This window comes from Rhineura floridana, chromosome 9, assembly GCF_030035675.1.
Source record: "Rhineura floridana isolate rRhiFlo1 chromosome 9, rRhiFlo1.hap2, whole genome shotgun sequence".
NCBI lineage: Eukaryota > Metazoa > Chordata > Lepidosauria > Squamata > Rhineuridae > Rhineura > Rhineura floridana.
This window is the reverse complement of record NC_084488.1, coordinates 123,049,538-123,064,161: the sequence shown is the minus strand read 5'-3', so window position 1 is coordinate 123,064,161 and position 14,624 is coordinate 123,049,538. Positions and strand designations below refer to the sequence as shown.

General features: G+C 48.3%; 1 protein-coding gene across 4 annotated transcripts in view; it reads left to right on the top strand.

Moving 5' to 3' along the window:
• The window catches only part of LOC133363905 (transcription factor COE3-like), a 119,826-nt gene extending 113,805 nt beyond the window's left edge, over window positions 1-6,021 (top strand). For 2 of the 4 annotated variants that reach the window (XM_061583619.1, XM_061583616.1), the window contains 2 exons: window positions 1,721-1,799; window positions 3,418-6,021. In XM_061583619.1, coding sequence (XP_061439603.1) covers window positions 1,721-1,794 — 74 coding nt within the window. In that variant the 3' untranslated portion in view covers window positions 1,795-1,799; window positions 3,418-6,021. The remainder of the gene's footprint in view (window positions 1-1,720; window positions 1,800-3,417) is intronic. The other 2 variants (XM_061583618.1, XM_061583617.1) reach the window with 1 other exon arrangement.
• Window positions 6,022-14,624: the final 8,603 nt, after the last annotated feature.

Below are 14,624 nucleotides of genomic sequence, written 5' to 3'. Positions count from 1 at the left end.
CTGCAATGCAGAAAGGAGTCTCCAGGGAAGACTTCGCATGTGCAACCCTTATGATGCTTGGTGGGCACGTGATGGGGGTAATCCCACGCTTCTCCCAGTTTCCATGCAGAAATTTTTGTCATGTTTGAAGCAGCCCTTCCCCTCTCTGTCCCTTTGTCAAGAATGAGAGATTGAGGCCCTTGATTAGAACTGTCCTCTTGGAGTCCAAAGTCGCTCCGACAAGCCTGGGGGGAGGCGGGCAGGGAGGAGGTAGCGGTTAATTTCTTTCAGAGATGCAGTTGAATTTTCCAGCTTGTCTTTTCAACCAGAGGAGTTAGGAGCCATGCTATTTTGCACGCTTGCACGCACACTCACACGCACACACTTGTACTGCTGAGTGCTTGAAGGAAAATCTGAGGAATTACAAGAGAAGCAAAATAGCATTTCCCTAAAACCAGCAACAATCTCTTGAAGGGATTCCATATACCTCTAATTTCCCCCTAATCCCACATGTGCCTACCAGTGAGATCCTGAGTGGGAAACAAATCCGCACTCTAAGGCCCTTTTTGGGCACCATCCTGTGCAGGCATTGGTAATCAACAACAGGCCTCATTCCTACTCAGCTGTAAAGCCATCTTGAGCCTGTTGCAGTTGGGGCTGCAGGTGGAATCTCCCATGATTGAATTCTTCTCCATAGAAAGAAAGAAAGAAAAACCCTGAACATAGAAAGCTAATATGTCAGAGAGAAAGCTAACCTGGAGTGCTAGTTTTCTAAATGGAAGGAATTGCTTTTGTATGGAAGAGCTTCCAATTTGGTGGGCTCCCGCCTGTAGTGTGATGTGATGCAGCTGAGATACCGCCTGACAAACTCACTGAGAACTAGGCTGCTGTTTGGGCTGAATAGTAATTGTCTTGGTGGACAATTTTGTTTCACCTTGATTTGGGTCAGTGTTCCGCCCAGTGCTCCTATTCCCAGAATGGAAACCGCCCACAGCAGTTGCAGAAGTTGCCAGACGTAGCACCTGGTTCGCCGCACTGAGAACAGGGTGCTGGACTAGGTGGGCCACTGGCCTGATCCAGCAGCCTCTTTGCATGCTCTTAGCAATTCAAGCCTTTTCCTTGGCCTCAGAGACTCGCCTTCCCTAGACCTCCCTACCATTTTAAGAAGACCCTCCTGAACGAGGCTTTCCCATCACAGCGGTGCAAACCCTCTCCTCTACCACAACACGGGGCATAGAGATATGGCATTGTTCGGCCAGTCAAGGGACACATTATCTCCTCTCCAGACACACACCCCACACCGCCAGGAGAAAGCGAGTGCCTGGGAAAGCCCCGAGTCTCCCCAAAAGAACATTTATTAGGGGTTCTGGGGCGCAAAATGCGTCATCTTGTCTTTACACTGTGGCTGTCCCTGAGTCTTCGCAGAAACGGGTTAGTGGGGAAACCCGAGATATTTAGGAGGGAGGGAAGCCAGCCTGATGCCAGAGGGGAAGAAACTGCACTGGTTGTGATGAAATGTCCCACACCCATGAGCAGAGGCCTGGAGTTTTGCTGGGCCCAGTCCCCCTTTCCACTAGTGGCCATGGTTTGTGAGGTGGGCCTTGGCTGCAACCTTCTCTCTTTCTTAATTGCCATTTATTCTTTCTTTTTATCTTCTCGCTTGCTCTCGCTTGCTGTCGCTTCTCTTCCTTTCTCCTCCTTCCTTGCCCTGTGCCGCCATTTGCTCCGTCCCGCCAACCAGACCAAACCTTTGAGGATTCGGCAGACAAGTTTCACCCTCCGTCTCGGTCGCTGCAGGGACTGGCTTATTCCTAATCACAGTATGTTTCCTCTCTCATTCTCCCACCTCGCTCTGTCAGCCTCCTTCCTTCTTTCCCTGCTCCTCTTGCCATGAATAATTGTGACTCCTTAACAGCAACCTTGTGAGGTAGATCTATCCTTTTGTTCACTGGAGTACTAGACTTGGTATGGGGGTGAAAAGTCCAGAAGTGCTCCCAAGGGGTACTGTCCACTTGCCTGGGCCTCCATTCCCCCTGACCAACCCCCTGAGCCCTCTGCCGTGTTCTCCTTGGCACTCCGCAAACAGGGATGTGGTTGTCCAGGGTCTCGGGGGGTCTTAGACCCCTTACTTTTTGGGGAGCAGGGTCCCTATGTCTCCAGCATCCTGTGAGCCAATCAGCATGAAATGGGGGGATGTTAGCCACTGAGAAGAGTCCTCTAACATGCTTCCTTGTCCTTTCCTGCTGATGGGAGCCAATCAGAATGAAAGGTGAGTCAGCCACTGAGAAGACTCTTTTCAGTAGCTAACAGTCTCTCCTTTCATGCAGATTGGCTCCTAGGGATGCCTGTTGTTGCGGGAGAAAGCATGAACAGCGATCTCATTCTCAACCCAGCAGCAAAACGCTGGGGGGAGTGTAACTGTCATAAAGGGATTCTGCACTTCTGAATTTACCACTGCACTATACTGTCCGCAGAGCTCAGGGTAAGAACACACAATTTTCATGTGGAAAGATCCCAGTCTGGTGGATCAAGGCAGCCGTGCTGGCAGGGCCCTGACCTGAGCCTTTGAAGAGCCACCGCCAGTCAGATTGCTGGGTTTGGGACAGCGTTTTCCTCAGCAAGGAGGTGGGATCACAGAAGCGATGCTCTTGCCAAGCGGCTGCATACATCCCATGTGGGGACGTAGGCACAATTTTAAGCAGGGCCTTCAAGGTGGCAGCTCTTGCAGTTTGTCGTGGGGCACGGGAGCTGTTGCACGCCTTCAGCAGGGGGCATATTCTGTCTGCCCCTCTGCCAGCATGCCACGGTAAGTTGCCCCTTGGGAAAAGGTCATCTGCCTTCAAACAACGTCTCAGGCATTCGGGCTGCCTGTGTTCCCCTCCCCCCCACCACCAAAGAATCCTGGGAACTATAGTTTGCCATTCGCAGAGCTGCAATTTCCAATGCCCTTAACAAACTACAGTCCCCAGGATTCTTTGAGGAGGGGATGTGCTTTCCATTTATGATGTATATGCAGCCTCAGCCACTGCTGACACCTCAGAGAATCTACTGCAGAGTCAACATGAACATGTGAAAAGGCCCTAGGAATGGGGAATCTGTTGGCCTTGCAGGTGCCACTGGACTACAACTCCCATCATGCCCGATCATTGGCCATACTGGCTTGGGAACTGGAGTCTAGCAATGGGCAGGTCCACATACAATTAAAGCACATCCAACGCACACTTAAGGCACATGAATTCCACCCTGTCCAAAGAATCATGGAAACTGTAGTTTGTAAAGGGTGCTGGGAAATTGTGCCTCTGTGAGAGGAAAACCACAGTTCCCTGGATTCTTTGGGGAAAGTAATGAGGGTTGGATGTGCTTTCAATGTGAGGTGTGGATCTGCCCAGTGTCTGCCACCTCCACAGAACCTGACCCTTGGTCTTCTTTCCTTTCCAGCTTTGTCAGGTCTCATCGTACCGCCCATGTGAGCAGGGAATGCAGGAAGGACTTTTCTGGAAGGATGGACCAACAGACTGGCACTTACCCAGACCCTTGGACTTGAAAGGCAGGGGCACTGCTTATGAGACATGAGTACGCTTTCCTCCCAGCTCATTCCAACATGGCCGTGTAATTAAAGAGAGGCTCCCCCTTCTGGTGGGAGGCTGCAGTGCAGCAAGACAAGAATTGGGAGGAGATGTTAAACTCATCAGCTACCAGGAGATTCCCAGCCATAAACTGGGGCGTTTGAGGGGAATTCAGCACTGCCATCCTTTCTTTGGGGAGTTCTCCATCCCGCCACAGCCTCCTGCACCATTTTTCACAACTTTGGTTAAAGAACCAGAAACAAACTGATTCCATCCCTTCTAGTAGATTTGCTCCCTTGCCAAGAAAGGATCTTCCCTTAAAAAGGTGTTCTTCAGCCTTAAGCGGAGAGGTCTCTCTTTGGAAACTGGGCCCTGAGTATCAACCCTGCAAGCCAGGACTCCTGGGTTCTTTTAAAAATTATTATGTTTATTAATCCCTTGGGGGTGAGTCGCAGGAAATGATTTAGCAAGGAGGTGGTGGTCTTCTCACCACTTCAGGAGACTTCCGTTCCTGGAGGTGCCTCCCCAAAGCAAGCTGGTTTATATTAGATCTCCACCTCGGCCCTTGCCAAATTGAAGGTTGCTTTCTGACAAGGGGAAACAGTATCAGTGTTCCAAACAGCGACCCTGTGTTTCTTTTTTAAATCACCCCACCCCCATCCCACAGGCTGACTCACAAGCACACACAGTATAGATCCTCCAGCATGAACAATTCTGGCACTGGAGATGCTGTCAGCAAAGTTCACAGAGAAGCCTTGTGGATGCCGCTGTGCATTCCTCCATCACGGGCACGTCATCCAAAAGGTGCGTCGCCAAACATCACCGTAAGGTAGAGTGCTCTTCACACATGTGTACCCACAGGTCTGGAGCCAACCGTCGCCCATCTAGGTAAGCGTGGACTCCAGTGTGGTCAGGACACGTGTGAAGAATCCTGGTGACACCCCTCTCGTCCATTCTAAACTTGGCTGCAGGTTCTTCTTCCCAGGCGTTCCAGATGTTGAAATGCCCACCCACAAATCCCCCTGAGAGTGTTTTTCTTCACTCTCTTCCGCCTCTCCCCATCAGAAGGAACGCCGCTGTGTCCTGCTCCCTGAACCAAAAAGGGCTTAATGAGCAAAATCCTTATTCATCACAGTTCTCTTAGGGCAGTTGAATGGCAGGAGCTATTCACATGGCCTGCTTTCTGCTCAACTGCAAACGTTTCCAGTGCTGGAGGTTGGGCTGGGGACTCACTGCCGCTCTGCTGTTTGCAAGCAATAAGTAAAGACATTGATCAGATGGACCACACAAAAGGACCCCACTCAGCCCCATCTCCCTGGGAACCAGTAGTCCATGAGTTGGAAATGGACTGCCTTCAAGTCGATCCCGACTTATGGCGACCCTATGAATAGGGTTTTCCTGGTAAGCGGTATTCAGAGGTGGTTTCCCATTGCCTCTCTGAGGCTGGAGGCAGTGACTGGCCCGAGGTCACCCAGTGAGCTTCATGGCTGGGTGTGGATTCAAACCCTGGTCTTCCAGGTCGTAGTCCAACACTCTAACCACTACACTACACTGGCTCCCAGTAGTTCATGGGAAGCTACTTTATGCCAAGCAAGGCCATTAGGCTCAGTAGTGTCTGCGCCAGTGGTTCCCAAATCTTTTTCCCACTGACCACTTTAAACTTGCCGGGGGTCGTGGCAGACCACGGAATGATTTTTCTGCCATTTTTGTAGCCATTGTGGTGCACGTGTGCTAGATGCTGCTTGATTTTAAACTGTATTTCAATTGCTTCTTACGTTGTATTTTATCGTATTACAAGTTGCATTCCATAGAATTCAGACTGTAGTACAATGAAATACAACGTGAAGAAATAAAAAGAAGCAACATACAGGGAACAACCTATATGAATATTTAACGTGGACATGCCGCGGAGGCCTCTGGTGGTCCATGGACCACAGTTTGGGAAGCCCTGGTCTGATTGGCCGCTCCTCTCCAGGGTTCACACGGGATAACTTCCAGCTGTACCTGGAGATGCCAGGGGTTGAACTCGGAACCTTCTGCATGCAAAGCGGATGCTCGCCGGTGATCCACAGCCGACCACTGAGCCAAGGTAGCACTTAACATACATTCAATCTGTAGCCGTCAGCCCCACCACACAGGAGCGGTTTTTCAATGATAACCACATGGCAAGACACTTGAAGCCAGCCTGAGAGGAGCAAAAAAGTGATGAAGGAGTAGACAGTACAGTAGGGCCCCACTCATATGGCAGGTTAGGTGCCAGACCCCCGCCGAAAAGTGGGACACCGACAATAAAATGGCACCCTACACCCAAAAAACGCAGAAGAAGCGGAACAAGCGCCGTATGAGTGGGGCCCTAATGTAATTGAAAGCCGCCGTATTAGTGGAACGCCAAACGGCGGGGTCCTACTGTCAGAGCTTGGAAAAGTTACTTTTTTGAACTACAACTCCCATCAGCCCCAGCCAGCATGACCACTGGATAGGGCTGATGGAAGTTGTAGTTCAAAAAAGTAACTTTTCCAAGCTCTGCCTACTGTATAGGTCATTCTTTAAAGAAGAGCACAGTCCCTAAGCCCTGGAATTGCAGCTTATGTAAATGCTACCAATATAGGGCCCGCTCCACCCCTCCCAGAATAGTGAAAGGCTGCTTTCTCCCCAAAGAGTGGAGAAGGTGTTAGGACAGCCCTGATATCAATTCACTGAAAGTGGTCCTCCACTAGATCTACCGTATAAACTTCAACTGGTTTCAGGCCAGATTCTCCGTCCTGAATTCCCCTACAGAATCCTGGGAACTGTAGTTTGACAAGAGCGCTGAGAATAAACTTAGTCCATATCCTCAGTTTTGAGACTCCAGCCTTTCCCAGAGGACAGCAGGGCCCTGAAGAGGAGGAATGGCTGTTCAAGCAGTTTAAACACTAGAGTGGATGGCAAGTCTTGTGGGGGGGAAATGTGCTCCTCTGTGTGAAGCCTGCAAGTGGAACAGCACAGAAATCAAGAGTGGAATTGATGCATAGCCCCGATCCCAAGTTTGCCAGAATGACGGAGGGGGGCTTGGGGGGGCTTAAATGGGTGGGGGATATCAACAGATGTGAGCGCACCTGCCAGTTCTCCTTTGCAGACACCCCTCCCACCCAGATGGACTTGCTTTCAGTTTCAGACCTGGGCTGAAAGGGGGGGGGACTTTTAGTGGGGAGCCATTTTCAGGGGGAAATCAGCAAGTGGACAAAGGGTTACTTACCTCCTGCACCATGTGATCCCCCCTGGCAAACATGGGCATCCACCAACTTGGTTTTGCGCTAAAGTGCACTCCCCTGAAAAACGTGGCTCCATGCGAAGTCCTGCTCACCTCAGTGACTTGCCCAGGAGTACCTGGTGCTGTCTAGCTTTGCTCATGGGAACCCAGTGGCCTCAAACGGCAGGGGAAAAGGAAAACAAGAAGGGTTCTTCCTTCATGGTCCAGCCAGGCGCTTGGTGCAGCTGTTGATCCCTTTTCTTGCCGGCAGCCACAACCGTTTCAGGTCATGCCTTTCCATGTTCGGGGTCAGATCCTCATGAGGGACCCCTCAAGGAGATCGAAAGGTTGCCTTCAGTGGGGCCTCATTCCTATTTTTAATTTTACATTTTCTTTTAACCCACAAGCAGTCTCAAACCCTTATAAACTGCCGGCACACTTTTTTGCATTCATTTTTTGTTTGTTCTGAGGGGGGAATACTTTTTTTAAGCCAGAAAAATACAGTCCTCTTTTGTTGTTTTTAAACTCTCTCTGTCTCTTTTGGTGAAAAGGACATAGGGTTCAAAACCTGGGCCCCAATCCAGCAGGGCATTCGCCTGGGCAATTCCTGTTGAAAAGGAAGCATTGTGCTCAAGTCAACAGGGCTGGCACTGGGGAGGTTCCTGCTGCCCGGAGCCCCTGGATTTTCAGGCAGATCTTCTCTCAGCCTCCCACAGTTATTTTTCTAGCATTATTTCCAAGTGGGAAGGAGGGGAGCAAACTTTTGTAAATAAAGATTATGGGGAAAGTATAGCCCTGAAAGTTGGGATTGCAACCATCCCCTGCTGGGGTTTGTTCTCTGTGTATTTATCTTTGTCGTATGGAGAATTATTCTCCTGTTTCATGTTTTCTTTGGGATTATTTTTTTAATTTTTTTTACATTGTCCATTGTGTGTCCTGTGATGGCTGTTGTACAATAGCAATGTTGATAAATAACGGGCTGCACTGTTTTTCAATGTAAGCACATGTAAATGAACTATTACCTTCATTTCTTAGGAAACAGGCCCTAGAATATATCTATATATACACCTGCTGCACCTGCCTTCTGAGAAAAGTCCCTCTTTTATTTATGCCCAGTTCCCACGTGGAAAGTGTGGAGTGGTCCTCATCTGCACAGCAATCGCTTTCCTTCCTAAAACACTGTTGTAAGTCAGATTCCGTTGGAGGAGGAGGGAGTGACTACTGCAGCCTCTGCTGAGCTGTTGCCCTCCAGATATTTGGCACTACAGTACTGGCTGAGGCTGATGGGAGATGTTGTTCTAAAACATCTGGAGGGCACCAGGTTGGCAGGAGCTGGACTACTGCAAAGTTCCAGAAGCTGTGTGCAGGAACACACTCGTCCTGCATACGAGGGTCGGAAGGGTCCCTCAAAAATGGGAGCCGGCGTGTCAGATGCATTGACTGCTTTGTGCCCCACAGCACAGGGAGGTACAAGGCAGAAGTGATCCCCCACTCAGCCAATACATGCCTGTGATGTCACGCTGGAGAACAGAGTAAAGATGCACTGAGATCTCCTTTTGAGGCCCCCTTTACAGTTTTCCAGTGGAGAGAAGCATCACCGTTGCCCAGAATACAGAATCTGATCCTTGTGAGCTTTGATAAAGTGAGGAAAGGGGAGGACAGGATACTGCGAGCAAATGTTAACTGGGCTACCCTGCAACTCGGGTCATATACCTGTGGCCCTCTGGATGTTGCTGGACTACAACTCCCATCACCTGACCATTGGCCATGCTGTCTGGGGCTGATGGGAGTTGGAGTCCAACAACATCCAGAGGGCCACAGGTTCCCCATACCTGTTGTAAACAGTGGGGCCAAATGCCATGAACTGCATTTCTTTCCAGTTGCTGTGTTGCAAGTTGACCCTGTAACTGTATATAGATTTGGGCTTTATGTACAAAATACCATGTGTTGATTGGACCTCTTCTGTTTCATTGCATTTTGGACCCACTCTTTATAATTCTCAAGGATGATACTTCAAACATCTGATGAAATATTTGACCACAATAACCCAGCTATGTCATTCAAACACAGTTCAGCATTCAGTGGGGCTTTCTTCCTAGGAAGTGCACTTAGGACTGCAGCCCATTGACAGAAGATTGATGGGTGACCCCAGGAAGGCAACACAGTCAGGCCAATGCAGCTCTTCAGTATCCCTGTGGTAGCAACAGCAGCCTGTGTTCACGCATTCAAGTGTTTTGAACCAGAGTTCAAACATCTTTGAAAGCCATGCATCAGATGTGGAGCCCCTCCTCCAATCCTAGAAGGGTGGGACTACATTGTGGCTACTCATTCGTGAGAGAATGCACTCTGTCATCCTCAAAGTAACGCTTCGGTATAATTTTAAATAGTCTGAGATGACTAGAAAATTAGGGTGTGCAGCGGCTTTGGATAAATCCTGAGTCAAAGTGGGGTGCTTCAGGGAGATTCTGGACTTTTTTTGAGGTGAAGTGAGATGTGTGTAAGGCTCCCCAAGTCAAATTGGAGAGTCCCCAAAGTGCGTTGGCAACTTGGATACAAAAAAAAATGCTATAGACAAGTGCCTGCTAAAACCAAAATATCTCTAAACTTACCATATAAGCAAAACTGTGGAAGAGAGGGGAGGCAGATCTTCATTATAACTAACAGTTTTTAATCAGAGGGAATTGTTTTATCTGAAGTTATTCCCTTTTAGTTCTCTCCCTGCCCCCAAAAAGAAATCAACTTTAAAGATGCCTAGCGCAAAAGCTGTGGGACTGATTTGTCTGCAATTTAGCAGGTTTCTGGCCTGGGGCACCTTTAATATGTCTACTATTTCCAGACCAATTACTCACAAAATGCTAAGGGAGATTAAGAGAATCTTTCTTTATCCACCCCAAAACTATAAAAGCTCCCCTTGTGGAAAAACTGCTGCAGATCTTTCGAAATTTGGCAGGAGTCACCCTCTCGGAGGAGTTTACCAGGCCTGCAAATCTCATCCAGTTCTTCCCAAAACAAGTTTTAGATGTTTAAAAAATATATCAAATTTTAAAGGTGTTGCGGCACAAAACTGCTAAGACTGTAATTTTTGCAGATTTAATGCACTGTAGAATGGCTATTATGCTTGGACAAAGCAGCCAAAGTGGACTCAAACCTCAGACCCTGAGCTCAGTCAGACAGCCTTCCAAGGGCTTTGGACTAAGGCAGACTGTTTTATGAAGTGCCAAATTGGGGTCCAAACCAAATCTGGTCTGTGCATACTCAGTTCTGGGGTGGGAGCCTGGCACAGGCCTCATTTGTACCATACATTTAAAGCAGTGCTGCACCACTTTCAACAGTCACAGCTTCCCCCAGAGAATCCTGGGAACTGTAGTTTGTTAATGTTGCTGAGAGTTGACAGGAGACCCCTATTCCTCTCACAGAGCTACAATTCTCAGAGTGTTTTAACAAATGATCCCTTTTCTTAGGGAACTCTGGGAATTATAGTTCTGTGAGGGGGTTGCCTAACAACTCTCCGCATCCTTAACAAACTGCAAGATTCTTTGGGAGAAGTCATGACTCTTTAAAGTGGTACGATATTGCTTTAAATATATACTGCAGGCGGAGCTTTAGTTGAAGCTCTCTATGAAGGAAGAAAAAAGAGTTCTGCTTATCAGACCCTTCCTATGCCATCAGACCTTGGGAAGGGGGGCACAGAGGATTCTGACATACCCCAAATGGCAATCTGACTTGGTGTGATTTAAGACCAGCTTGCCAATCTTGGTGTGACTTGGTGTGATTTAAGACCAGCTTGCCAAAAAGAGTTTGTAGGCTAGGCCAATGTTGGTCTGTGGCTGAGCTGGACATCAGGTGCAGACTTGAACCAAGCTCTTTAGCCACTAACCTGCCCAGCCCCTCTAGAACGATTGCTGTCTCTAGGATTACCAGCTGATGCAGGGGGGGTAGGAAGCCTGGGTGTTTAACAGCAACATGATCGCATAAAGAAAAGGGAAAAAAGTTTTCACAGCTAGGAGATAAACATGATTACCTGATAATGTCTGCACATCAAGTCTCTGTTAAAGGCATAGGAGCATGGGCTGCTAAAAAAGTTGGCAACCCAGCTTGATCTTTCTCACCCCTACAATTCCACAGAATGTTACAGAAAACTGCAGTGCTTAACAATTGATGCATGTTCAATGCACACCCACATGAGTCTAAGAAGCAGAAATGGGTGGGTGGAAGTAATTTACTCTGTGTGTGTGTGAGAGAGAGAGAGAGTGAGTGAACAAAGGCATGACCAGTTCGCGTTGAGGTCGAGGCAGAGGCTTGGCTGATTGGAAGATCCCAGAACAGCAGGAGAGATGCCACAAGAAGGAGTGGGCGTAGGTGAAGTCCAGAGAGGAAAGAGGATCCGGCTGCAAAGTGGGCCCAGCAAAGGAGCCGGCCAGCTGAGTGGGGTCCAGGGAGCACTGCGGATGTAGCTAACAGCCGGCTGAGGAAGCTGTCCTGGTGACTACACAAGCCATATCCTGAAGGGAACAGAGGAAGCCGCCTTCTACTGAGTCAGATGACATTGGTTCATCTCGTTCAGTGTTGTCTACTCTGACTGGCAGCAACTTTGGGGTTTGGGACAGAGTTCTCTCCCAGGAAGAGGGAACCGAGGATGCGGCAGCCCCAGTGCTCTTCCTCCTAAGTAAATGGCTGCCTTTCACTCCTATGGAGGGGTATAAAATTTGCACTTAGGGGACCAGTGTTGCAATGCGGCAAAGTTTGTCTGCACACAAGCCTTGTATAGTGAGTGGCTCAGGCTGTACTGAAGAGGGTCCCCATGGGGAGGGGGGGAGCACATGGAGATACACTGAACCCGCCACACCCCTGGAGTTCCTGTGATACAGAGGCCAACCCTCTCAGCGCCCCTCCCCCTGCTCATCCTAATAGCAGGCCATTTGCTAGACATGAATCAACATGAAAGCACAGGTATCAATATCTAGTGGGCTTTTTAAAAAAAAAATTTAAAAATAACTCATAAGGTGCCTTGATTCACTGAGCAACACTTTTTTAAAAAATATACTTATTGTTTTAGATATCAGTGCATATCAATGCAAGCCACATCTTAAAAGAGGCATCCCTGCCCCCTTCCCATCTCGGGAAACTTTCCTGTGATTATGGCTGCTGGGAAGTGCATCTCCTGCAAACCAAGGAAATAAAATGCTTCTTGTTTCGGAAGTAATGTTTTTAGCCCTATGCAAACTTGATAGATTAATTGACTGAAACACATTTGATTAATCAATGCATGTTTCTTTGATGGGGTTGCAGCCCTGATATCTGGCTATTCACTTAAATGGGCTGACCAGTCCTCAGAGGTCCACCAGTCCTCAGAGACGCTAGCCTTCACCTGTTGGAAAGGCACCATGGTAAGCTCAGTGCCAACTACCAAAGAATGGGTTGGTTTGTACCTGAACCTGCATCTGCGTGGCCCAGACAGTTCCTGGATGCAGAGGGCAGCAAGGGGGTTGGCTGGCAGGCCTGCCTGTCCTATGGAATTCACTTTTGCTCAGAAGGAAAAGCAGGGGATTCTCCAAGGGTACCCAAAGCTCAGGTCAAGATGGTTTGTCCACTTCCCGAAGGCACGCACCATTCTGCATTTCTTCCACAGCCGCTGATTGCTCTCAGTAGAGGGGGAAGGTGAAGTCGGCCACCTTTGCTGTCTTCAAATAAATAGTTTTTTGCACAAAATTATTTTGGAAGAGGGGGGGATCAGAGGAGAATGACTAGGAATGTAACAATCAACCATGCATTGTATTGATTGGCCTCATAGTGCTGTTCAATGGGGAAGACCCAGACATAGATTGCAAGCCCCTCGGGGCAGGGACCAGTCATCTTCTTGCACTTTGTTAGGTGCCACACTTATAAATAAATATCAGCGACCCATACAAGGAAGAGTCCCCTCTGCTGCCTTTCCTGGAGTGGGACGAAACCTTGCTAATTGCCTTCTACACCAAAGAGCCCACAGTAGCCCAACAGTGCTCAGGAATGAGAAGGAGCTTCAGCCAACTGGGGTGGGGGTGGGGAGGCGGGATGTACTGGCAACAAATAAGGGGGCAAGCCAGGAAAAGGATGAGAGCTGGTTTCTCCAGCCCTCTTTGCTGTGTGTATTTTATTTAGTTATTATTTTATTTATATCCCACCCTTCCTCCCAGCACATTAAAACATCATAAAAACACATTAAAACATCATAAAAACAGACATTAAAATACATTAAAACAAAACAACTTTAAAAACCTTCTAAACCCCTCCCAACTCTACAACTCTACAATTCTATGCACTGCTGTGACATTTCTGTATGTGGGCATTTGTATATGGCATTGAGCAGGGGGTTGGACTTGATGGCCTTATAGGCCCCTTCCAACTCTATTATTCTATGACATGAAGGTATGTTTGACGTCTGCCATGCAATGTCATCAACATAGGAACACGGGAAGCTGCCTTATACTGAGCCAGGCCAGTGGTTCATCCAGCTCAGTACTGTCTACACTGACTGGCAGCAGGATTTCAGGCAGGGTCTTTCCTAGTCCTAATTTTGGATTCCAGGGGATTGAACCTGGGACCTTCTGCATGCAAATCAGATGCTCTCCCAACTGGGCTAAGGTCCTTCCCCACTGACTATGATGGTAAGTATTCCAAAGTAAGCCTAGTTGTCCTAGATTGAAGCAAAGCACTTGTTGAGACAGCTCACCTCCTCCACAAACTCTGAATTTGAGCTGTATGATCGATTCTGCCCTTGCAAAACCTCAGTTCCTTTGCACATCAAACTCAGCTTTGCAAAACCTGAATAGAAGAAGCGCTCGGATCTAAGGCTGCACAAACAGAAAGTTCCCCCATTACAAAATTGGCAAGTACTTCCATTTATGAAATTAATACACAACTCAATACACAACTGGACATCAGGAAAAACTTCCTAACTGTTAGAGCCATACGACAATGGAACCAATTACCTAGACAGGTAGTGGGCTCTCCGACACTGGAGGCCTTCAAGAGGCAGCTGGACAGCCATCTGTCAGGAATGCTTTGATTTGGATTCCTGCATTGAGCAGGGGGTTGGACTCGATGGCCTTGTAGGCCCCTTCCAACTCTACTATTCCATGATTCTATAATGGTCAACTGTAATAGCCATGCACATGAGTTTTCCTTTGCTTACAAATGAGACAGAGTAGCTGGTCATGGCACAAGCACACCAACATATATTTGTTTTTACCTGTGGTGGGAGCAGGACACTCTGAATGCAGTCATCGTCACACCTGTTAACCTGCAGGATGACTGCAACATTCTCAGTTGAGTCGCTCTTTCATAAAGTTGACTTTCGTGTAGGAATTTTACAACTTCAGTCAATCCCCAGACCCCATAAACCTCAGCTTAAATGAAGCAGCGGCACTACCTAAGGGACGTACTTTGCTATTTCAATCAGCCATTCCCCAACTGGTGCCCTCAAGATGTTTTCGACTCAATGCCCATCAGCCCCAACCAGGTTGGGGAGGGCCGGTTTAAATGGCTGTTGAGACAAAGCAGAGGTGTCAAAATACAGGGCCCCACACTGTTTTTCTCTGTTTTTCATGGTCCTGTTTAACAAATTACCCATTACTGCTTAGAGCAGGGATGGGGAACCTTTTGCTGTGAAGGGCTGTTGACCCAACCAGAGGCCTGCAGCTGATGCTCGGTGGTGTCAGAGACAAGAGTGGATGAAGTTTGCAGGACTGCATAGACTCTCTGTGCGCACACACACACGCACACGCTTGCATGCTTGCATGCGTGCCACCCCATCCCTTCTCTCTCCCTCTCCTGCACAAACACACACACAGAGTGAAACAGGAAGCAATGTT